Source organism: Ovis canadensis, chromosome 14 (genome assembly GCF_042477335.2).
Source record: "Ovis canadensis isolate MfBH-ARS-UI-01 breed Bighorn chromosome 14, ARS-UI_OviCan_v2, whole genome shotgun sequence".
Lineage (NCBI taxonomy): Eukaryota > Metazoa > Chordata > Mammalia > Artiodactyla > Bovidae > Ovis > Ovis canadensis.
Genome location: NC_091258.1, coordinates 64,479,249 through 64,504,839, shown reverse-complemented (window position 1 = coordinate 64,504,839; position 25,591 = coordinate 64,479,249). Strand labels below are relative to the sequence as shown.

General features: G+C 48.2%; 1 protein-coding gene across 15 annotated transcripts; it reads right to left on the bottom strand.

Annotated features, from left to right (window-relative positions):
- Positions 1-233: 233 nt before the first annotated feature.
- LOC138418917 (cell adhesion molecule CEACAM1-like) lies at positions 234-24,984 on the bottom strand. 15 transcript variants are annotated; one of them, XM_069550902.1, is made up of 10 exons: positions 24,798-24,967; positions 24,267-24,395; positions 23,544-23,903; positions 22,035-22,313; positions 20,926-21,204; positions 11,797-11,908; positions 10,584-10,612; positions 10,232-10,263; positions 9,554-9,595; positions 234-1,464 (listed from the first exon to the last, which is right to left on the bottom strand). In XM_069550902.1, exons 1-8 carry the CDS (start codon positions 24,859-24,861, stop codon positions 10,232-10,234), a joined length of 1,284 nt encoding a protein of 427 aa, XP_069407003.1. In that variant the 5' UTR covers positions 24,862-24,967; the 3' UTR covers positions 234-1,464; positions 9,554-9,595. The 15 variants fall into 15 exon arrangements, with proteins under 15 accessions (XP_069407003.1, XP_069407006.1, XP_069407014.1 ...); XM_069550901.1 differs by lacking the exon at positions 234-1,464 and adding an exon at positions 3,981-4,687; XM_069550900.1 differs by lacking the exon at positions 234-1,464 and adding an exon at positions 8,924-9,309.
- Between the last annotated feature and the right edge of the window lie 607 nt (positions 24,985-25,591).

Genomic DNA, 25,591 nt, shown 5'->3' with positions numbered 1-25,591 from the left:
CTATGATGTATAAAGCAGACGAGGTGCTCCTATCCATCTCCATCCCCCCGATTTTATACACGTATTGTCATAAATTTCAGCCATCCTTATACAATGTGTGTCCATTATATAGATTTATAAATATTGTTCCAAGAAATACCTTTCAAATAAGAAAGAAAAGCAAGCCATTGCAAGAAAGACAAAAATATTGGCTTAAATGAGATAGCTACCTTGGATCACTCTTAGCACTATCCTTTTTTCTTTAATTAGTTTTTTATTGGAGGATAAGCGCTTTACAGAATTCTGTTGTTTCTGTCAAACCTCAACATGAATCAGCCATAGGCGTACATTTACCCCTCCCTTGGGAACCTCCCTCCCCATCCCCTCTAAGCTGATACCCAGCCACTGTCTGAGTTTCCTGAGCCATACAGCAATTTCCCGTTGGCTATCTATTTTGCATACGGTAATGTAAGTTTCCATGTTACTCTTTCCATGCGTCTCACCCTCTCCTCCCCTCTCCCCGTGTCCATAAGTCGATTCTCTGTGTCTGTTTCTCCATTGCAGCCCTGTGAGTAAATTCTTCAGGACCATGTTTCTAGATTCAGTATATATGCGTTAGAATACGGTATTTATCTTTCTTTTTCTGACTTACTTCACTCTGTATAATAGTTTCTAGGTTCATCCACTTCATTAGAACTGACTCAAAGGCGTTCCTTTTTGTGGCTGAGGTTACTCCATTGTGTCTGTGCACCACAATTTCTTTATCCATTCATCAGTCGATGGACATCTAGGTTGCTTCCATGTTCCAGCTTTTGTAATAGCCCTTCAGTGAACATTAGTACAGGTGTCTTTTTCAATTTTGGTTTCCTTGGGGTATGTGCCCAGCTGTGGGATTGCTGGGTCATATGGTGTTTTTATTCCTAGTTTTTTAAGGAGTCTCCATTCTGTCTTCCATAGTGGCTGTATCAATTTACATTCCCACCAACAGTACAAGAGCATTCCCTTTTCTCCACACCCTCTCCAACATTTATTGTTTGTCGACTTTTTGATGATGGCCATTCTGACTGGTGTGAAGTGATGTCTCATTGTAGTTTTGATTTGCATTTCTCTAAGAATGAGCCATGTTGAGCTTCTTTTCATGTGTTTGCTAGCCATCTCTATGCAACCTAGATAGCATATTCAAAAGCAGAGACATTACTTTGCCAACAAAGGTGTGTCTGGTCAAGGCTATGGTTTTTCCTGTGGTCATGTATGGATGTGAGAGTTGGACGGTGAAGAAAGCTGAGCGCCGAAGAATTGATGCTTTTGAACCATGGTGTTGGAGAAGACTCTTGAGAGTTCCTTGGACTGCAAGGAGATCCAACCAGTCCATTCCAAAGGAGATCAGTCCTGGGTGTTCTTTGGAAGGAATGATGCTAAAGCTGAATCTCCAGTATTCTGGCCACCTCACTCGAAGAGTTGACTCATTGAAAAATTCTCTGATGCCTGGAGGGATTGGGGGCAGGAGGAGAAGGGGACAACCGAGGATGAGATGGCTGGATGGCATCACTGACTCGATGGACATGAGTTTGAGTGAGCTCCGGGAGTTGGTGATGGACAGGGAGGCCTGGAGTGCTGCAATTAATGGGGTCGCAAAGAGTCGGACACGACTGAGCGACTAAACTGACTGACTGACTGATGTCTTCTTTGGAGAATTGTCTGTTTAGTTCTTTTTCCCACTTTTTGTTTGGGTTGTTTGGTTTTTTGATATTGAGTTATATGAGCTGCTTGTCTATTTTGGAAATTAATCCTTTGTCAGTTATTTAATTTGCTATTATTGTCTCCCATTCTGAGAGTTGTATTCTCACCCTGCTTATAGTTTCCTTTGCTGTGCAAAAGCTTTTAGGTTTAATCAGGTCCCACTTGTTTACTTTTGTTTTTATTTCCAGACTCTAGGAGGTGGGTCATAGAGGATCTTGCTTTGGTTTATGTCATCGAGTGTTCTGCCTATGTTTTCCTCTAAGAGTTTTATAGTTTCTGGTCTTATATTAAGGTCTTTAATCCATTTTGAGTATGTCTTTGTGTGTGGTGTTAGGAATTGTTCTAATCTCATTCTTTTAACTGTAGCTGTCCAGTTTTCCCAGTACCATGTATTGAAGAGGCTGTCTTTGCCTCATTCTATATTCTTGCCTTCTTTGCTAAAAAAAGGGGGTACCCATAGATGCCTGGGTTTATTTGGGGGCTTTCTGTCTTGTTTCATTGGCCTATGTTTCTTTCTATGTATGGTACTGGCACACAAAAAATCATGTCTTTTTGTGTGCCAGTACCATACTGTCTTGATGACTGTAGCTTTGTAGTATAATCTGAAGTCAGTCAGGAAGGTTGATTCCTCCTGCCCCATTCTTCTTTCTCAAGACTGCTTTGGCTATTTGGGGTCTTTTCTGTTTCCATATGAATTGTGAATTTTTTTATTCTAGTTCTGTGAAAAATGTCATTGATAGTTTGATAAGGATCACATGGAATCTGTAGATTGCATTTGGTAGTATCATCATTTTCACAGTATTGGTTCTTCCTATCCAGGAACATGGAGTATCTCTCCATCTGTTTCTGTCCTCTTTGATTTCCTTCATTAGTGTCTTATACTTTTCTGGGTACAGTTCTTTTGTCTCCTTAGGTAAGTTTATTCCTAGATATTTAATTCTTTTTGTTGGAATGGTGAATGGGATTGATTCCTTAATTTCTCTTTCTGATTTTTCAATGTTAGTTTATAGAAATGCAAGTGGTTTCTCTGTATTGATTCTTTATTTGAAATTTTGCTAAATTCACTGATTAACTCTAATAATTTTCTGCTAGTGTCTTTAGGGTTTGCTATGTACATTATCTAGTCATCTGCAAACAGTGAGAGCTTTACTTCTTCTTTTCCCATCTGTATTGTCTGTTTTAACCTCTCCTTTTTCATTTCTAATTTTGTTGATTTGATTCTTCTGTTTTTTCCTTGATGAGTCTGGCTAAAAGTTTGTCAATTTTATTTTCTCAAAGAATGACCTTTTAGTTTTATTGCTCTTTACTATTGTTTCTTTCATTTCTTTTTCATTTATTTCTGCTCAGATCTTGTTGATTTATTTCCTTCTACTAATTTTGGGGTTTTTGGTTCTTCTTTTTCCAGTTGTTTTAGGTGTAAAGTTGGGTAGTCTATTCAATGTTTTTCTTGTTTCTTGAGGTAGGATTGTACTGCTATCAACTTCCCTCTGAGAACTGGTTTTGAATTATAAGAGACTATTATGAAAACTACATGGCAATAAAATGGATAACCTGGAAGAAATGGACAGATTCTTAGAAAAGTTCAGTCTTGGACTGAACCAGGAAGACTGGTTCAGTCTTCCTGACTCAACCAGGAAGAAATAGAAATCACAAACAACCCCATTACAAGCACTGTAATTGAAGCTGTGATCAAAAATCTCCCAAAAAAGAAAAGTCCAGGATCAAATGGCTTCACAGGAGAATTCTCTCAAACATTTAGAGAAGAGCTAATGCCTATCCTTCTAAAACTCTTTCAAAATAATTGCAGAGGAAGGAAGACTTCCAAGCTCATTCTATGAGGCTACCATTATTCCGATACCAAAACCAGACAAATTCAGTTCAGTCGCTCAGTCGTGTCCAACTCTTTGTGACCCCATGAATTGCAGCACGCCAGACCTCCCTGTCCATCACCAACTCCTGGAGTTCACTCAGATTCATGTCCATCAAGTCAGTGATGCCATCCAGCCAGCTCATCCTCTGTCATCCCCTTCTCCTCCTGCCCCCAATCCCTCCCAGCATCAGAGTCCAGTGAGTCAACTCTTTGCATGAGGTGGCCAAAGTACTGGAGTTTCAGCTTTAGCATCATTCCTTCCAGAGAAATCCCAGGGCTGATCTAAAGGCAACACTAAAAAAGAACACTATGGGTCAATATACTGATGGACAGAGACACAGAAATCCTCAACAGAATTTTAGCAAACAGAATTCAGCAACACATCAAGAAGTTCATATACCATGATCAAGTTGGGTTTATTCCAGTGATGCAAGGATTCTTCAATATACGCTAAGCAATCAATGTGATATATCATATTAACAAATTGAAAGATAAAAACCATATGCTCATCTCAATAGATGCAGAAAAAGCCTTTGACAAAATTCAGCACCCATTTATGATGACAACTCTTCAGAAAATGGGCATAAAAGGAACCTACCTCAACATAGTAAAGGCCACATATGAGAAGCCTACAGCAAACATTATTCTCAATGGCGAATAACTGAAAGCATTCCCCCTAAGAACAGAAATAAGACAGGGTGTCCACTTTCACCACTATTATTCAACATCTATCTGGAGGTCCTAGCTACAGCAATCAGAGAAGAGAAAGAAAGAAAAGGAATCCAGATGGGAAAAGAAGAAGTAAAGCCCACACTGGAATATATTTTTCCATCCTCTCACTTTCGTCTACCTGTGTCTATAGGTCAGATGACCACAAATTTACTGGCACAAATCTACTCAATCAAGGTGTGAATATGACCCCGTTGATTCTGGATTCTACAGACAGTTCATTTGCTTGCCTTTCCAACCTGTGAGGGGCTGCCTGCTTTCCTGGGTTCGTGGCCCCTTCCTCCATCTTCAAAGCCAGCAGTGGAGCATCTTGAAGCTCCCCAAGCTCTCCTTCCATCCTCCTGTCTCCTCTGGCTCTGCCCCTCCTGCCTTGGAACAATATGAATGTATTGGACTCAGCCCAATACATTTCCCACCATAATCTTCAAGTAACCCAATATATCTCCCATATTCCCCACCATAATCTCCCAGTCATGTGATCTGGATTTCGTCTGTAGGTTTCCTTCTTCATGGGGCACATTTCTCAAATTGTGGGCTTGAGGCTGTGGACATCTCTTAGGGTTCTGTGCTCTCCCCACCACTCCTCTCAAGGCTGGGGTCATCATCTTCCCTCACTGCAATCTGCTCTGGGCAGCTTGGACTTTGTCATGCTGATGTGGGGTTAAGTCCTGCCATGACGTCCTCAGCAATGTCACTGGCCCTGAGCCCTGGAGATCGAAGCCAGTCCTCACTCCCTGCAGCTCTCCCCACCTCTTCTTTCCTATGAAGTGAACGTTGCTCAGTCTGTCCAACTCTTTGCAACCCCATGGACTGTAACCCTCCAGGCACATCTGCCATGGGATTCTCCAAGCAAGAATACTGGAGTGGATAGCCATTGCCGTCTCTGTAGGCTCATCAAACCCAGGTCTCCGGCATTGCAGGAAGATTCTTTACTGTCTGAGCCACCACAGAAGCCTCTTCTTTTCTAGCAATGCCCAATTTTTCAGAATGAAAAGAGAGCAGATGTGACTCAAAGACCACAACTCCCACGTCTCCAGGTGGCCTGTGTTCATCAGCACCATGGACAGTGTCTCTGCTGTGCTCAGCCCCCGGGCTGCAGCAAGAAGGGCTCAATGGGAAGGGACGGCTGGACATCCTGCCCATTTCTATTCTATGACAAAGATGAACATGGTAGAATGTGTTCACGGATAACCCACTTGCTCTAGTTTATGAATCGGGAGCACTTTATTGTGTCTGTGTATTAGTTGTAGCTACACCCAAGATAACTCCCTGGTGAACGATCCTGCACCCGGAGGGTGTCCTCAAGGAGGCTGAGAACTAAGTCTGTCCTCTCAGAGTATCTCCCCGCTGCTGAGTGTCAGATAACTGGCTTGTCTACCACTTGGAGGGAACGTTTCATGGTTAAGTCCTGACCCTTGGTACCTGACCTTGGAGACAACCATCACCTAGCCTGGAGGCCCCCTGAGCACAGCCTCCTCTTCCCTCATTCTCCAAATGATGCCCCTCCCCACGGAGCAAGGTTGAGCAGAACGCCTGGGCCACCCTCCCACCTCCTCCAGTCTGAGCCTCAAGCCTGGTGTGAGAGCTTTTGCCATCTCCCCATGCTTCCAACAGAGCAAGGGTCCTGCTGAAAACAAGTGGAGCCTGAAGACCAGTCTCCAGGGTACAATCTGTCACCTGAGGGCTCATCTGTCTGCCTGTGAACCCCAGGGAAGAGAAGGAACTAGGGCTCCACAGTCACCCCAAACTAACTTCCTGTTCTCCATAAATATACTATTGACAGAGGTAACTCTGACAGGCAAACCCAGCACTATACTTCCCAAGGGCTCAGGTCTAACCCATCCAGCATCCCTAACAGTCATGCAAAAGGCTCGAGATACCCAGTATAATAGTCACGTGGGTCCAGGGGCCTCCCTTATCTTCCATGGGGACAGAGTCTGCAGGAATCACCTGGGCTCAGGTGCACCACCTGTGGGACCATGGTGTCTAAATGGAGCAGCGGAGGGAGCTACTGAGGGTATCTCAGGGGTCCTGGCATCTGGCCAAACACAGAGGCCCAGCCACAGGACTTCGTGAAAAGATGGATAAAAGGATGAGTAGGGAAGGCAATGGCACCCCACTCCAGTACTCTTGCCTGAGAAATCCCATGGACAGAGGAGCCTCGTAGTTCTGATGTATAGCCTTAGTTGCTCAGAAGCATGTGAAGTCCTCCTAACCAAGGATGAAACCCGTGTCCCACGCTTTGGCAGGTGGATTCCTATCCACTGAGCCACCAGGAAAGTCCTCTATACAATGCTCAACTCATAAACAGACACTGGATCATTATGGCCACCTCACACGTGGTTTCCATATTTGAGTATGGGTAAATGAACAAGCGATGTATGTCATCCTTTTTGAATTTACAGACACACAACCACCTGCTCTGCGCTCACTAGCCCTGCAGACTCAGAACCACCTGCTCTGTGCTCACCAGCCCTGCAGACTCACAACCACCTGCTCTGTGCTCACTAGCCCTGCAGACTCACAACCACCTGCTCTGTGCTCACTAGCCCTGCAGACTCATAACCACCTGCTATGCACTCACTAGCCCTGCAGACTCACAACCGCCTGCTCTGCGCTCACTAGCCCTGCTGGTGTGACTTGGGCAGCAGGACTCTTCCTGACATTGTGGTTGTTCTAGTTGCTAAGTCAGGTGCAACTCTCCTGTGACCCATGGACTGGAGCCCGCCAGGCTCCTCTATCCATGGGATTTCCCAGGCAAGAACACTGGAGTGGGTTGCCGTTTCTTCTCCAGGAGATCTTCCTGAGCCAGAAATCACACCTGGGTCTCCTGAACGGGCAGGAGGATCTTTACCACGGCGCCACCAGGGAAGCCCATGCTGCTCACTTGCTGAAACTCACGCAAGTTATGGTGCCAAGTGTGAGCCCAATGTAAGCTGTGGAAGCTGGGTCATGTTCATGTATTCACGTGGGTTCATCAGCTGGTAGAATGCACACCTCGGGGGTGGAATGTTGAATACTGAGGAGGCCCTACACTTGTGGGTGGCAGGTATCCAGGAAAACCTCTTGTGTGGGGTGGCCATGATGATCCAGTGTCTGCCTACAAGTTAAGCATTGTTTAGAGGACTTTCCTGGTGCTCACTGGATAGAAATCCACCTGAAAAAGTGTGGGACCCGGGTTTCATCCCTGGTCAGGAGGATTTCTCATGCTTCTGAGCAACTAAGGCCATGCATCAGAACTACTAAGTCTGTGCTCTAGAGCCCATGAGCTGCAGCGACTGAAGTGTGCTTGCCGAGAGCCTATGTTCGGGAAGAGAGAAGCCCCTGTGATGAGCAGCCAGCGTATTGCAGCGAAGAGTAGCCCCTGCTCACCACACTAGAGGAAACTGGTGGAAAACAATGAAGAACTAGCGCAGCCGGAAATAAAAAATAAAAAAAAATGTTTCCTAAGAGTAGTTCAGAACTAAATGTTATCCCCGAAGCTGTCAGGTCTTCTTTTCATGTCCCTCTTTCTCAAACATCCAAACACCATTGAAACATTGATTTTCCACAGGCTGAGGACCTGCTCTGCCATTGATGACTTCACTGCAAATTTGTTTTCAGTCTGGAACAGCCACTAGCGAGCATCCTACCTTTCACACTGACCATCTGCTCTGCAGTGAACATCCTCACCACGAATCTCAGCCCCAGTGGAGTATGATCCAGGGGCTCATTCATTTGACACACAGGTACGCAGCTCCCTGCCTCAGGCCTGGAGCTGGCCAGTGGACTCAGCAGAAGCAGGGCAGGTGAATCCTTCCATGTCCGAGCTCCCAGCTCAGGGATCCTCTTAGAACTGGAGTCCTGGTCAACCTGTGTGCACACTCAATGCCACTGTATCCACTGAACTGCGTTTGCATGGGGAGTATAGGAAAATGTTCATTTCCAACATCCTCACCCTTTACGGAAAAATTCTGTGAGGAGACAGCACGTGTGTATATACGTCCATCCCTCTGGCACACCCCATCCCTCCTTATCCCATACCCATTCTTCTCTTTTTCACGAAGTCTTTTGGCTGTGCCTTTGTGGTTGACCAGATGCCAGGACCCCTGAGATACCCTCAGTAGCTCCCTCTGCTGCTCCATTTAAACACCATGCTTCCACAGGTGGTGCACATGAGCCCGGGTGATTCCTGCAGACTCTGTCCCCATGGAAGATAAGGGCCAGAGGGCTCAGGACACCAAGAGGCTGCAAAGGGGCCTCACCCATAATAGCTGTCTCACCCACGACTTCTCCTTCCTGACTCGAGTTCTAGTGGGTCTCAGATGGTCCCATATTCTGTGCTCCAGAGACCCCATGCCAGGTGAGCAGGCACTGGGAAGTGCCTGGGACCCCAGGGCAGTGTGAGGACTGCCGATGCCCACGTGGCTGCGAAGGGTCTGGTGACCCTCCTTTCCTGTTAGCATGCCCCCTCCCTCCATTCTCACAATCTTCCCCTTCCTTTCCCCCAGGGAATAGATGGGGAGGTCAGCTAACTAGAGCTAATGTGTTCCCTGAGGAACCATGGAGAGACCGGAGCACAGATTCAGGTGAATTTCTAGCTGGACTGGACCCAGGGGCAGTATATTTTGCAGCCAGAAGGAAAGTGCTCTTTACTCAGATCTCTCCGGTGGTCCACAGTGGGTCACGGGCCCAGTCTGCTGCCCTGTTGGGACCTCCCCCCACTGTGGGAATCGCAGCCTGAGTTCTGGTCCATCAGGGTTCAGGGAAGCCTGTCAGGGTGTCCAGGAATCCAGGAGGACCCTGAGCCTGGGCCCAGGTTCCCGAATAGCCTCAGGTCTCAGAGCTGGTTCTCTGCCTCAAGCTCTTCCTCTTCACCTCACTCGGGTCTTGGGTCTCAGGTAAGCTCTTTCCCACAGTCTGTTAAGGAGACGTGTCTGGAGGAACTAAGGACCCACATCTGCTTTGTGGCTGATATGACAGTAAACATCTCCTTTCGGGTGTAGTAATTCCTGCAAAAGAAATCCGACGCCTCCAAGCTCATGTAACCTTGTCAGATGACTTCCCAGGGACTTCCCAGCCCCGGGTCACCCAGGGTCTGTTTGTGTCAGAGGTTTTTGGTCCAGACCCACCTCCCCTTCATCCCCTTTCCATCTTTCTGCTATTTATTGGACCTTCAAACACAGCCAGGTGTGCAGGGGGCATTTCCTCTGCACCTTGGGCTTATGGGACCAGAACCTAGATCCCCACACTCACCTGGTACATGGGAGCTGGTGGCCTGGCATCACGTAGGGAGGCCTGGGCATGGAGGAAGCAGGCATCAGAGGAGAGCGAAGGAGAGTCATTTCTCCCGATCAGCCATCTCCAACCTGCAGCCCCCACTACAAATCCTGTCTGGGCTCTGTTTCCCACCCTTGTTAGCCTGGCTCCCCTGATGGATGATCCAGTGCCCACTCTCATCCTGGCTCGACTCCAAGGTTCTCCTGAGGTCAAGTGAGGGGCCCAGGGCAGCCTCTGGATAAGGTGGTGGGTGGTCCCGTCCCTGAAGTGGATACAGCTTCCAGCTTGGTGGGACTTACTATGTCCTAAACACTCTTACGAGCTTCCCTGGTGGCTCAGAAGGCAAAGAATCTGCCTGCAGTGTGGGAGACCCTGGCTCAATCCCTGGGTCAGGGAGATCCCCTGGAGAAGGCAATGGTTACCCATTCCAGAATTCTTGCCTGGAGAAATCCATGGACAGAAGAGCCTGGCAGTCTACAGTCCATGGGGTCACAAAGGCTGGACACGACTGAGCGACTTTCAACGACTGAGCGACTTTCAACTACCCTCAAGTGAAAGGGGTCTGCACAGTGCGTCAGGGTTGGACAGTCCCCCTGCCCTGAGCCTGTGAAGCAGGGACGCTGGGGAGAAGAGGCAAGGAAGGCATGTACTCACCTAGGAGACAGAGCTGCCAGAGGGACCACGTCCTGGGAGGAGACAGGAGTTACCACCGAGCATGTGAGGAAGCTTAGCCCATTCTCTCAGGAGAGGCTGAGAGCCTACCTTCTGGAGAACCATGGGAGAAAGAGCCCCACCAAGGAAGAGACACTCTGGCAATTTCAGGCCCCAGTGAGGGCAAGGGAGCCTCCCAGGATTATAAGCCACCAGACAAGCAGACTAGCCAGTCGGGGTCCCCTGTGCTGAAGCCCCAGAGAAAGGGCCAGAGACCCTGGGGGAGCCAGGCAGGAACAGACAGGGCAGGGCCTGCCCAGGGCACCCCGTTGTGCTGGGCTGAATAGACACTCACCTGAGGTGGACGCTGGGGGCCAGTTCCCTCTGTTGTGCAGGCAGCCGGGGTTAGGGAAGAAAAACAAAAGAGGCATATTTGTGAGGAGTGTAGACAGAGGTCAGGGCTTTGGTCTCAGAACACGGGACAGGAGGACCCCCACATCCAAGTAGGGGCTGAACTCCTCCTTTCTCCACCAAGGCCACTGAGAGGGGAGACCCCAGCAAGGAAGCTGAGGAAAGTCCTTATGAAGCCGTATCTGCCACGAGTCGAGAGGGACAGGACCATAGGCTAATAGGGTTCAGAAGAAAGTGGCCACTGAAGGAACCAGGGCTCTGGGAAAGGTATCCATCCATCCAAAGCTTTGTCTGAGTGGACGCATCACGCTTATGGGGAGAGCAGGGCCAGTGCGTGGGGAGGAAACGGAAGCCATTGACTCTGGGGTCTCACTGAGGGCAGTGTCGCTGCTGTGGCCCCCTGCCCTCACCCAGGAGCTGCTGAAATGTGACAGCGGCCTTGTCCTCTGTCTCCATCACCTGGACCTGAAGTGTAAAGACATCCCACCTCCCCTAGACCTGGCACAATGTTCTGTCTCATGATCCGGGGCTGTTGTTAACGCATCTGCCAGCTGGGGGCGTTTGACCCCACATGGCCTGTCCAGACTTCCACTCTCTGGCCAAGCGTGACCTTGGTCAGGATGCCCCTCAGACCCTGGCCCCGTGACTGCCCCTCAGAGTAGCTGGATTTAAATATACAGGAGATACTTTTTTCTGAGTACTTACTACCTCCAGCCTACATATAGGGAACTAGGACATGGAGGGGTCTTAATTTTGTTAACTGATAGATGAGGCTTCCCTGGTGGCTCAGAGATAAAGAATCCGCTTGCCAATGCAGGAGACGCAGGTTCGATCCCTAGGTCAGGAAGATTCCCTGGGGAAGGAAATGGCAACCCACTCCAGTATTCCTGCCTGGAAATTCCATGGACACAGGAGTCCAAGGAGTGGGAAAGAGATGGACCCAACTTCGCGACTAAATAACAAAATAAATGAGCACGGTGTTAAGGAAGCTGCCACAGGTCAATACCAGATGAGGCAGGAACTGAGGACGAGAGAGAATATCCGTGGGGAAGTGGGGAGGTCCTGGAGATCCAGGCCTGAAATGGAGGATGGGGTGTCCTTCCTCTAGGACTAGGGTCAACCTGGGGCAGGAGCAGCATCTGGGAATGCCACTGTACCTGTGAAGGAAAATCAAATGCCCCAGGACAGCCAGCAGCGTCAGCACAAGCAGGACCCCAATCACGATGCCAGTAATGGCCCCCACACCGAGGGCTCGGCTGTTTTCTCTCCCTGAAAGCAGAAGAGAAACAGAGAGGGGAAATGAGCTCCCAGTTCACTGGAGGGAGCACCAGGGGGAGTCTTACAGGGAGAGGGCCTGGTTAGCAGGAAGGGAATGCTCTGAGATCGGTATGTGGTTGCATGTTTTGTCATCACAGTGTCTTCCGGACTCTCCTGCCGCACGTGGTTGCATCATTTTACTCTTTATCAGATTTGAAACCCTGGGCTTGCTCTCACTCTCCATTCTCTCACTGTAGCCATTTCCAAGTCCTGTTCATTTTCCTCTGAAGGACTCTTTTCTTCTCACATTATGCCCCCGCCCTCTGATTTTTTCGTTTCATCACTATTGTGCGTGGTGGAGGGCAGGTCCTCTCCAGTCCACTAACACTGACTGGTTAATCATATGAGCCAATGTTTCCAGCTCTTCCTGTGTGACTTTGCACATGGTGAAAACATTTACACCCGGCTCTTTCCGTCCGCATGAGGGAGGGGCTGTCATCCCCACTGTACACACAGATCTGAGACACACAGTAGTTCAGTAGATCACCGGAAGCCACAGAACTAGTGGCGGGTGCAACAAAATGCAAGCAAGTTGTCTGGCTTTACAGTCAAAAACCACCGTGTTGAAAACCAAAATATCACCAGTGAAAATGTTTCTTGCATGCTGACTCTGTGGAGGGACCTGGGGAAGGATTTTATATCTCATCAACCTCCTGGTGAACAGCCTCTGAACAGTGCTAAAATCCAGCTGTTCTTCTCCAGGTTTAAGATGAGGAAACTGAGGCACAAGATCCAGTGTGCTGCCCACAGTCAAACAACTCTCACAAATAATACCCAAACTACGACAAGATGAGCTAAGTTTTGAACAATTAATTGGACACATTGTTCTACAGGCTCTGAAAGGAGACCACATTCTCATCATTTGCATTCATTACACACCCACTTCCTGTGAAATCACCAGGGAAGGTGTAGAGGTGCTGAGGGTCACTTAGAGAGCCCAGCTGAGGAGCTGGGGTCTCATCTGCAGACTCTGATGGTGGGGAGACTCTACACTGGGGGGATCCTGCATCCTCTGTCCTGACACTGATGATTGTGTGGGGCAGCATCCCCTTCTCAGGGAGCCGTAAACTCCGCTCATCAATTCACTGACCACTGGATGCGTGTCCCCATGATCTGTTTGCACCTGGACTGGAATGCTCATGGGCTTTCTCAGAGGTAGGGACTGACTACCGAACAGCATGACCTTTGCCTGTGGTTCCACATCTCTTGGACTGATGCCTCTGTCCATGGAATTCTCCAGGTAAGAATACTGGAGTGAGTTGCCATTTCCTCCTCCAGGGGATCTTCCCGACCCAGGGACTGAACCTGCATCTCTTAGTCTCAGGGACAGGCACTGGCAGGCAGGTTCTTTGGTTCTTTACCACTAGCCCCACCTGTGAAGCCCCTAGAGAGGGAAGAGGGGACATCAAACTTGAGGACAAGTCCAGTTCCTTGGCTGATCCCACCTGAGAGCTCCGTGGGATGAGCCTTCCTTCTCAGGGTCCAAAACTAGCCTCCTCTCTGTTCTGGTTTTCCACTCCTAATGTGCTTGTCTGAGATTGACTCAGCTAGCTATATAATCAAGGTCCATGTCAAAGCACTGGAGTCCTCAGTGTGAGGGGATGGCTGTTTCCATACTGGGCAGGTCTAAGGAGAACCTGCTTCTCAAGAAAGATGTTTTCTTCCTCGTTGTTAAATTATTTAAACAGGGTTGAAGAAAATTTGGAGCTAAAGTATAAGAAGTGAAAACAGTAACTTGGAAGGGTGATTCCTCAGCACATTTGAGCAGGTGGAAGAAAGAATCCATGAACGTGTAGAAAAAGAAAAAAAAACACAAAAGAAATTATTCAGACTGGGGATTAGAAAGGAAGAAAAAATGAGGACTGGTGACTCCAGGCAAAGTATTATGCAGAACTCCATCAAGTGGACAAACATGTGCAGAATGGCAGTTTTTGAAGTAGAAGAGAGAGAGGAAAGCACTGAAAAAAAAATGGTTAAAATTAATGTCTTAAAGCTTTCCAAGCCAGATGGGAGATTACCTATCAAGGGTGGTTCAGGCTCCACAAAAGGACGTTTCACGATTCAGATGGTGTGACACAATTTAGTCAAACTGCTGAAATACTGAGCAAAAGAGGAAGCGATTAAAGCTGCGAGAGAGAAGTGGCTTATCACGTACAAGGCATCTTCAACAAAGTGAAAGCAAATTTCACATCAGAGATCAGGGGGCCAGAAGATATTGGGATGGCTGAATTAAGTCCTATTGGAAGATTTCAACCAGGAAAGCAATGCACAGAAAAAGTCTTCTCCACTGAAGCTCAAATTAGGACTTTCGTAGATAAACAATGGTCAAGGGAGTTTATTCCTTGGAGACGTGCCTCATATGAAACGTAAAGGGGATCCTTTAAGATGACTGTTCAAACACTGGACAGTAACTCAAAGCCACAGGAATGTATAAAGAACAGAGGTCAGGAGAAGAACAAGAGCGGGGACGTGGAGTACGTCTCTCTCCACAGATGCATCAGGAACACACCTTCAGAGACAGGAGTGCATGCAGAACACCAGCTGAGAGTGGAGAGGAGGACCTGACCAGCGGAAAAGAATATACAGATCCACACAGAACACGGATGGCGGACAGCACAACAGCTGATCACTGGCAGCTCCAACCAAAAGACAACTGGCTGAATGGATACAAACACAAGACCCATATATACGCGGTCCACCAGAAACCCACTTCAGACCTAAAGACACAGGCAGACTGAAAGCGAGAGGATGGAAAAATACATTCCAGTGAGAGCTTTACTTCCTTTCCCATCTGGATTCCTTTTCTTTCGTTCTCTTCTCTGACTGCTGTAGCCAGGACTTCCAGATCGATGCTGAATAACAGTGCTGGAAGTGGACACCTTGTCTTGTTTCTGATCTTAGGGGGAATGCTTTCAGTTTTTCACCATTGAGAATAATGCTTGCTGTAGGCTTCTCATATGTGGCCTTTACTATGTTGAGGTAGGTTCCTTCTATGCCCATTTTCTGAAGAGTTGTCATCATAAATGGGTGCTGAATTTTGTCAAAGGCTTTTTCTGCATCTATTGAGATGATCACATGGTTTTCATCTTTCAATTTGTTAATATGATATATCACATTGATTGCTTAGCGTATATTGAAGAATCCTTGCATCACTGGAATAAACCCAACCTGATCATGGCTTACAAACTTCTTGATGTGTTGCTGAATTCTGTTTGCTAAAATTCTGTTGAGGATTTCTGCGTCTCTGCCCATCAGTCATATTGGCCATAGTGTTCTTTTTTAGTGTTGTCTTTGTGTGGTTTTGGTATCAGAGTAATGGTAGCCTCATAGAATGAAATTGGAAGTGTTGCTTCCTCTGCAATTTTTTGAAAGCGTTTTAGAAGGATAGGCATTCGCTCTTCTCTAAATGTTTGAGAGAATGCTCTTGTGAAGCCATTTGGTCCTGGACTTTTCTCTTTTGGGAGATTTTTGATCACAGCTGCAATTTCAGTGCTTGTAATGGGGTTGTTTGTGATTTTTATTTCTTCCTGGTTGAGTCAGGAAGACTCAACCAGTCTTCCTGGTTCAGTCCAAGACTGAACTTTTCTATGAATCTGTCCATTTCTTCCAGGCTATCCATTTTATTGCCATATAGTTTTCATAATAGTCTCTTATAATCCAAAACCAGTTCTCAGAGGGAAGTTTACAGCAATACAATCCTACCCCAAGAAACAAGAAAAACATTGAATAGACTACCTCACGCTACACCTAAAACAACTGGAAAAAGAAGAACAAAACCCCCCAAAATTAGTAGAAGGAAATAAATCAACAAGATCTGAGCAGAAATAAATGAAAAAGAAATGAAAGAAACAATAGTAATAGAGCAATAAAACTAAAAGGTCATTCTTTGAGAAAATAAACAAAATTGACAAACTTTTAGCCAGTCTCATCAAGGAAAAAAAAAGAAGAATCAAATCAACAAAATTGGAAACGAAAAAGGAGAGGTTAAAACAGACAATACAGATGGGAAAAGAAGAAGTAAAGCTCTCACCGTTTGCAGATGACAGGATAATGTACATAGCAAACCCTAAAGACACTATCAGAAAATTACTAGAGTTAATCAGTGAATTTAGCAAAGTTGCAAATAAAGAATCAATACAGAGAAACCACTTGCATTTCTATAAACTAACATTGAAAAATCAGAAAGAGAAATTAAGGAATCAACCCCATTCATCTTAGCAACAAAAGGAATTAAATATCTAGGAATAAACTTACCTCAGGAGACAGAAGAACTGTACCCAGAAAAGTATAAGACACTAATGAAGGAAATCAAAGAGGACAGAAACAGATGGAGAGATACTCCATGTTCCTGGGTACGAAGAACCAATACTGTGAAAATGATGATACTACCAAATGCAATCTACAGATTCCATGTGATCCCTATCAAGCTACTAATGACATTTTTCACAGAACTAGAACAAAAAAATTCACAATTCATATGGAAACACAAAAGACCGCAAATAGCCAAAGCAGTCTTGAGAAAGAAGAATGGAGCAGGAGGAATCAACCTTCCTGAATTCAGATTATACTACAAAGCTACAGTCATGAAGACAGTATGGTACTGGCACAAAAACACATAATTTTTTGTGTGCCAGTACCATACATAGAAAGGAACATAGCCAATGAAATAAGACAGAAAGCCCCCAAATAAACACAGGCACCTATGGGTACCCATTTTTTTTTTTAACAAAGAAGGCAAGAATATAGAATGGGCAAAGATAGCCTCTTCAATAAACGGTGCTGGAAAACTGGACAGCTACAGGTAAAACAATGAAATTAGAACAATTCCTAACACCAAACACAAAGTCAAAATGGATTAAAGACCTTAATATAAGACCAGAAACTATAAAATTCTTAGAGGAAACTATAGGCAGAACACTCGATGACATAAACCAAAGCAAGATCCTCTATGACACACCTCCTAGAGTCATGGCAAAAAAAACAAAAGTAAACAAGTGGGACCTGATTAAACTTAAAACATTTACACAGCAAAGGAAACTATCAGTTCAGTTCAGTTCAGATGCTCAGTCGTGTCTGACTCTTTGCAGCCCCATGAATCGCAGCACGCCAGGTCCCCCTGTCCATCACCAACTCCTGGAGTTCACCCAGACTCACGTCCATCCAGTCAGTGATGCCATCCAGCCATCTCGTCCTCTGTCGTCCCCTTCTCCTCCTGCCCCCAATCCCTCCCAGCATCAGAGTCTTTTCCAATGAATCAACTCTTTGCATGAGGTGGCCAAAGTGCTGGAGTTTCAGCTTTGGCATCATTCCCTCCAAAGAAATCCCAGGGTTGATCTCCTTCAGAATGGACTGGTTGGATCTCCTTGTGGTCCAAGGGAGTCTCAAGAGTTTTCTCCAACACCACAGGTCAAAAGCATCAATTCTTCGGCGCTCAGCTTTCTTCACAGTCCAACTCTCACATCCATACATGACCACAGGAGAAATCATAGCATTGACTACACGGACCTTTGATGGTAAGGTGAAAATACAACTCTCAGAATGGGAGAAAATAATAGCAAATTAAATAACTGACAAAGGGTTAAGTTCCAAAATAAACAAGCAGCTCATACAACTCAATACCAGAAAAAAAAAAAAACCCAACCCAATCAAAAAGTGGGAAAAAGACCTAAACAGACACTTCTCCAAAGAAGACATCAGTCAGTCAGTTTAGTTGCTCAGTCGTGTCTGACCCTTTGTGACCACATGAATCACAGCATTCGAGGCCTCCCTGTCCATCACCAACTCCTGGAGTTCACTGAGACTCACACCCAGCAAGTCGGTGATGCCATCCATCCATCTCATCCTCTGTCGTCCCCTTCTCCTCCTGCCCCCAACCCCTCCCAGCATCAGAGTCTTTTTCAATGAGTCAATTCTTCGCATGAGGTGGCCAAAGTACTGGAGTTTCAGCTTTAGCATCATTCCTTCCAAAGAAATCCCAGGACTGATCTCCTTTAGAATGGACTGGTTGGATCTCCTTGCAGTCCAAGGGACTCTCAAGAGTCTTCTCCAACACCACAGTTCAAAAGCATCAATTCTTCAGTGCTCAGCTTTCTCCACAGTCCAACTCTCACATCCATACATGACCACTGGAAAAACCATAGCCTTGACTAGACAGACCTTTATGGCAAAGTAATGTCTCTGCTTTTAAACATGCTGTCTAGGTTGCATAGAGATGGGTAACAAACACATGAAAAGATGCTCAACATGGCTCATTCTTAGAGAAATGCAAATCAAAACTACAATGAGATATCACTTCATACCAGTCAGAATGGCCATCATCAAAGTCGACCAACTATAAATGTTGGAGACGGTGTAAGAAAAGGGAATGCTCTTGTACAGTTGGTGGGAATGTAAATTGATACAGCCACTATGGAAGACAGAATGGAGACTCCTTAAAAAAACTAGGAATAAAACCAACATATGACCCAGCAATCCCACTGCTGGGCACATATCCCGAGGAAACCAAAACTGAAAAAGACACCTGTGACCCACTGTTCATTGCAGCACTATTTACAAGAGCTGGAACGTGAAAGCAACCTAGATGTCTATCGAGTGATCAATGGATAAAGAAATTGTGGTGCACAGACACAATGGAGTATACTCAGCCACAAAAAGGAACGCCTTTGAGTCAGTTCTAATGAGGTGGATGGACCTAGAACCTATTATACAGAGTGAGGTAAGCCAGAAAAAGAAAGATAAATACCGTATTCTAACGCATATATACGGAATCTAGAAAAATGGTCCTGAAGAATTTACTCACAGGGCAGCAATGGAGAAACAGACACAGAGAATCGACTTATGGACACGGGGAGAGGGGAGGAGAGGGTGAGATGCGTGGAAAGAGTAACATGGAAACTTACATTACCACATGCAAAATAGATAGCCAACGGGAAATTGCTGTATGGCTCAGGAAACTCAGACAGCCGCTGTGTATCAGCTTAGAGGGGATGGGGAGGGAGGTTCCCAAGGGAGGGGTAAATGTACGCCTATGGCTGATTCATGTTGAGGTTTGATGGAAACAACAGAATTCTGTAAAGCGCTTATCCTCCAATAAAAAACTAATTAAAGAAAAAAGGATAGTGCTAAGAGTGATCCAAGGTAGCTATCTCATTTAAGCCAATATTCTTGTCTTTCTTGCAATCACTTGGTTTTCTTTCTCATTTGAAAGGTATTTCGTGGAACAATATTTATAAATCTATATAATGGACACACATTGTATAAGGATGGCTGAAATTTATGACAATATGTGTATAAAATCAGAGGGATGGAGATGGATAGGAGCACCTCGTCTGTTTTATACATCATAGAATCTAGTTGATATTTCAACTAGATAGATACCTGTTTAAGATATTAATTGTCATCTTCAAGTTAGCCCCTAAGAAAAGAACTGAAATATATGTGGAAAGGGAAAGATAGAATCAAAATGACACCTAAGAAAGGAAATCACTTAACTACCAAAGAGGAAGAAATAGAGGAATTAATAGGACAAATACCAAGTAGTGAGATGGCAGAAGCTCTTTCCTATCGGGAAGTATCTGACTCATAGATAGCCTCAACCTTGAAATTGAAGGCAGAGGTTGACAGAATGGATTAAAATTATGACCCATCTCTATACTCTCCTCAAGGGACTCACTTTAGATACAAAGACATAGAAGGTTGAATTAAGGTTGGAAAAAGATATTCTATGCAAATAGTAATAAAAAGAGAATTGTGGTGGCTGTATGAGTGTCTGATACAGAAATCTCTAAATCAAAAAAGCCTACAAGAGACAAAGTAAGACCGTACGTATCAAGAAATGTTTCATTCACCAAGGAAATCGAACAATTATAAGCATCATGCACCTAACACCACCAGATTTGTGAATCAAAATGGACAGCATCGAGGGGAGAAATAGCTCGGTCACAACAGTGACACGACAACACCCAGCTTTCAATGATGGATGCGGCAGTCAGAGGGAATTTCAGTGAGAAACTAGGGGTCGTGAGAGAACTGCAAACCAGAGACCTAACCGGCCAACAGACAACACACAGTCGTAGGAGTTTATGTTGCACAAATTACAGTCCTCAAGGCCCCCATCTCTCACCACACACGACCACCGCCCATCCTGGGGAGCAATGGCGTCACTTGCATTGTAGAGATGACGGCGCAACTAAGAAAGACAGGAGGAGGGACGTGGAGTCGAGTGTGCCGGCAAGCCCACAATCACAGCAGTGCCAGCTAGCATGCGGACACTTCCTGCTTGAACGCGTCTGCCGTGGCCCTGCCTTCACTGGGGCGCGTATTCACACAGCTCTATAGAGTGCACACCACACCTCACGGTGCACATAAGGAAGAGGAGGGTTAGCCTTTGTGACTCACCGGGGCTTCCCAGCAGGTGCTAGTGGTAACGATCCCACCTGCCAATCAGGAGACATAGGACACAGGGACCCAGTCCTGGGTGGGGAAGATCCCCCGGAGGAGGTCACAGCAACACCTGCTGTGGAAGGTGCAGTCTTCACTGCTGGGCTGCCCAGGAAGTCCCAGGGACTGATTTTAGTGCTGTTTCCAGCGGTCCTGGCAATGAGGCTTCACAGCAGAGGGCCAGGAGAAATCAGGGGGTGAGGAGGGGAGAGACAGCACACGTTCCAATTGCTTGAAGTGGAGGAAATGAGATGATAGGCTAACTGTTGGTGGAATTAATAAAGGAAGCTTATCCAGGTTAAAATGGGCTTCCCTGGTGGCCTATACGGGAAGAGCGCCTGCAGTGCAGTAGACTCGGGTTCGATCCTTGGGTCAGGATGATCCCCTGGAGTAGCAAATGGCACCCCACTCCAGGGTTCTTGCCTGGGAAATCCCATGGACAGAGTAGCCTAGTGAGCTCAAGTCCGTGGTGTCACAAAGAGTCGGACACCACTGAACGACTAAGACAGGAGGCGATGATGGCCACTCACAAGTCACACGCAACCTGAGGGGGTCGCTTCTGCTGGAGTTGCCCCTGTTGAAGGCCTCACACTGATAATCCCCGGTGTCCTCTCTGCTGACGGGGTCTATGGTGAGGGTGCTCTTGTCTGAGGACAGTGTCATCCTCTCTGCAAGGAGGAGACTCTGGCCTTTGAAGAACCAGCGTATGGAGACCCCAGTCTCATCTGCGAGGCAGGTCAGGATCACGGGGCCCTCGTGTTCTGTGACTGCGGTGTTGCTGGCTTGGAGGGAGGGTTTTGCCACTGGGGCTGTGTAGAGAGAGAGGGGTGACTGATGAGAGTGGGTCAGGGGGCCTGGGCCTTGCTCCCTCCGCAGTCTCGGGGCCCAGTGACCTCTGTAAAGGCAATTCTGAGGAAGGCCCTGGGTCTTTGTTCAGGTGACAACAGGAAAGAGACGAACGCACATCTCCTCTGACCCCCAGATCACGCCAGGGGGACCCTTGCCTGGTTGCTGGGACAACACTCTAGTACTGGACAGCTCTGTGCTATCAGCCCTGGGAACCTTGGTTTTCTGACTGTGGTGCTATCCAGGCCAGACAGGGAGTGCAGGACCTGAGAGTACACGTTGTGATTGGGGATAGAGAGCCTGGGCGCATTGCCGGGGCCTCACACTGACAAGCCGGGAGCGCTGTGTGGCTGGGTGAGAGGCTGTGTAGCAGGAGAGCTTGAGGTACCCTCTGGATGGTCAGACGAGTCTGAGGGGAAGTGTGGGGTTTCCGGACCATTTGGAGCAAAGAGCAGAAAGCCACACCTGGTGCAACCAGAGGGAAGGGAAGTTCCTAGTCTGTACTGGGGCCCTGGGTCCTTCATGCTCACTCATTGGGAGTCTGACATTAATTTGTTTCTCCCATCATATTCTGGTGATCCTCAGCCACCAACACAGAGCAGCCCATCCCCTCCCTGGCTTCATTCAAGGTGAACCTGCCTGGACTTGCCTGGGACAGGAAGTCATGGCCAGTCTGGGTGTCCAGAGGTGATGGCCCATGTACTCGGACCTGAGTGGGATGGGTGTGGACTGGCCTCTGGCAATGTGCATTTGGGTGGGCAGTTCAGGTCACCTAGGAACAGAGGTTACTCACAGAGGACATCCAGGGTGAATGGGTCACTGCGGCTGACACTCACTGGGTTCCGGGCTTCACACACATAGGGTCCTGTGTCATTCCTTGTCACGGCGACTACTGTGAGAGTCCTCTTGTCCTTGGACAGTTCCAGCCTGGTGCTCTTGGGGAGGCTCTGACTGTTGATCCACCACATGTAGGAGGTGTTCTGGGTCTCAGATCCACATGTTAACACCACAGTGTCCTCGTGCTCCCTGGGGTTGGAGTTGTTGCTGGTGATGACGGGTGAGGGTAGCACCGCTGTGCAGATAACAGAGAGAACATTGCCCTGAGCTGCCCTGGTGGCTCAGACAGTAAAGAATCTGCCTGCCAGTGCAGGAGCCCCGGGCTCAATCCCTGGGTTGGGAAGATCCCCTGGAGATGGGAATTGCTACCCAGTCACCATTCTTGCCTGGAGAGTTCCAAGGACAGCGGAACTTGCTGGGCTATAGCACACAGGGTAGCAAAGAGTGGGATGTGATTGAGCGACTAACACTTTCCCTTTCTTTATACCTTAGCCTCCTCTAGAAACACCTTCAAACAAAACTGGCATCCTTCGCCTCTCAGCCAGACAGAGTCTTTAACGATAAGGCATGCTTGTGTATGGCAAGACAAATGCATGGGGACCTGAGCTCAGAGTGTGAGGCCACCTGCTCTATGTCTGGGAGAAACACAGGCTTCCTCGGGGGTCAATTGTGCAGCAGCATTTAGTGGTGGACAGACGTGGGTGAGATTCAGAGACCACCTGGCATCTATCCTGGTTTCATCAACCAGCCTCGGGAGAGAGCTCCCTGGGTGGCACCCTCGGGTTGAGGAGCTGCCAGGAGTGTCTTCCTTCCTCTGTTCCTCTCTGGGGGTGCTGAGATTTCTCTGGCGTCTCCATTCCCCTAGGGCATTTGGTTGATTCCTGGGGACCTTATACCTGTGTGCTCTCCATGCCGAGTCTCAGGAGTAGGACCAGGCTGTGCCCCTGAGCGAATGTGGCTCTCGGGGCTGAGCCCTGGCTGGTGACCAGCTTGGGAGCCTAGCGATTTGGCACAGGCTTCCCGGTGTCACTGGAGGCAGGAGCCCTGGGACAGGGTCTGGGTGGGGCTTCCTGGGGCTGAGCTTCTCTGTGAGGATCCCTGGGGCCCTCAGGCCAGGGTCTTCCCTGAGTCCTGCAGGGTCTTCCTCAGGGTCCTGGTCACGGGGAGGGGCCAGGGGGCTGGACTGAGAGTGCTGTCCCTCTGCTGAGTCCCTCCATCAGCCCATCCTTCTCTCTGCACAGTGTCTGCAGGGCCTGGCTTCCTGGAAGCATTTCTGACCCTTTGGAGTTTGTCTCCACAGCGTGTGTCCTGCACTGAATGTTCAAACCCCGACACGGGACATAATGCAGAGGGGGATGGGGGCAACTTCCGGGGCTGTCAGTCATGTGTGAACAGAATTCAACCACCACCCTCCACCCCCGCTCCCGCCTGCCAAACACCTCGACGTCAGAGAGGAAGCACTCACGGTGCACGTGGAGGTGTCCAGTCTGTATTTCTGTCTGTAAATCATTCTTTGTAACGAGCAGGGTGTAGGATCCTGTGTCTCTCTGGGTGACGTTCCGGATCAGCAGGGTTCCGTTGGGGTAAAGTGTCTCCCGTCTGCTGTATGCAGGCCCATTGGTAGTTGCATTAGTATCTACTCTATACGATGCAATTAGCTGGGCGTTGTCTACCCTTTCTCCTCTCTGCCAGGCATAGCCTAGAGTATTCTTTGTCACGTTGTGGGCAAGTAGAAGAACATCTGACCCTTCTGCAGCAAGGGGGGGCACCGTTTCAACAGTGAGCTGGGTAGCGGTGGGCGGGGTCCAGAAATTTAAGAGTGAGCCTAGGAGGGAAGAGAGAGAAATCGGTTACTATTGTGACCTGCGTGGAGGATGGGAAAATGGTGCTCTGGGTCCTGAGCTGGTCTCTTTATCCCTCCGCCTTACTGTGGGTGTGTATGTGGGTATGTTTGTGTGTGTGTGGTTCAAGGTCAGCTCATGACCCCCGTCACTTCAGCCCCTCTGGGCTTGTTTTTTCCTCTGCTTCCCCAGCTGTCCCGTGGCCCACCCCCTCGCTGCCCTCACACCCCTGCTCACATTCAGGGCCTCTTGGGAGATGCCCCCAACAACGACCAGCTGCTGTAAAGACCCTGTGTGCTCACTGCTGACCCTTCCCCGCTCTGGTTCCCACGTGACGCCTGTAGCACCTGCCAGCACACTCTCCATCTCTCTCCTTGTGTGTCTTCCTCCCCACAGAGCGCAGGCTTCGTGAGGGCAGGGGCTTGTCTGATCCTGCTTGAAACCCAGGGCCTGGACCAGGCTCCAGACATTAGTACCTGGGGATGAAGGAAGGAGAGTTCCCAGGAATTCCACAGCCTGGTGCTTGTTAGCTTCTAAGGGTGCCGGGTAAGGACAGTGTTTACTGTCCTGGTTATGTCTTTTTCTGTAGTGACACCCAGATAGAAATAATTATTATCATCATCAGTCTTCAACAGTTATTACTCAGTGAAGAATTACACATAAAACCTACAGCAGTTGAGTCCTTCTGCCCCTCACCAGCTCTAGCTCATGCAGAGTCTCCTGTGGCTGAACCTCCCTCCCTCCCTGGTCCACTGTCCTCTGCCCTCAGGTCTGAACAGAAGCCCCCTGTCCCCTCTCAGAGCCCCGTCTCCCCCAAGGACCAGCCAGTCTCTCGTTCTCCAGTCTCCGCCTCCTCCCTGAAAACTGTCCCCTCTCACCTGCCAGCAGGAGCCTGCTCCAGGGCACATGCCGCCTGCTTGCAGGGCCTGACGGGGGCTCCATGGTGCCTGCTGTCTGCTGTGTCCCTCTCTCTGTGAGGAGAACTTCCTCTCCAGAAACGCTCACAAGCCCTGCAGTCCTTGTGTGAGCTCTGCTGTCCTTCCCGCTCTGTGCTGGGCCTCTTCCGGAGGCAGGAGCACTTGGCCGGGTCACGTGGCCCTGGGGCGGGGTCTCTGCCCAGGCCCCGCCCTCTGCCTCCCCTCTCCTCCTTCCCTCCCTAGTGGCCCCCCTCCCCCTTCCCCCTCTGTCTGTATTTCTATTCCCTGAACTTTGCTGAGTCCTATGCCTTCTAGAGCAGTGATTCTCCACCTACACACACACACACACACACACACACCTACACACACACACCTCTACTCACACATATCTACACACACAGCTACATACAGACACCTAGATACCCACACATCTATACACACACATGCACACACACACCCTTGTCTGGAAAAGCACAACCTTGGGGTGACCGGGTCCGGGGTCCCCACTGGTCTGGATCAGATGCACACTCAGCCTCCCTGACAGCCCTCCCTCATCCCCTTCTGGCTTTTCCCTTCAGAGGAGCCTGGGGGTGGGGGGTGCATCAGGAACACTTGTCACAGGGACGTCCTCCCCACGCTGTGTGGGAATCACCTGTGGAGCTTCATGAAGACTGCGAACCCCCAGGTGACACCTTAGAAATGCTGTTTCAGCAGCCGCCAGGTGACACACCTGCCCAGCCTGGCTGAGACCCCAG

Bases quoted from the DNA above. Each gene is read 5' to 3' on its own strand.
- LOC138418917 (XM_069550902.1), bottom strand. From the start codon at position 24,861: ATGGAGCCCCCGTCAGGCCCTGCAAGCAGGCGGCATGTGCCCTGGAGC. The intron at 22,314-23,543 runs GTGAGTGCTTCC...TTATCTGCACAG, and splicing joins TGGACACCTCCACGTGCACC to CGGTGCTACCCTCACCCGTC. The intron at 11,909-20,925 runs GTGAGTGGCCAT...TTCTGCTTTCAG, and splicing joins CCTCAGGTTGCGTGTGACTT to GGAGAGAAAACAGCCGAGCC.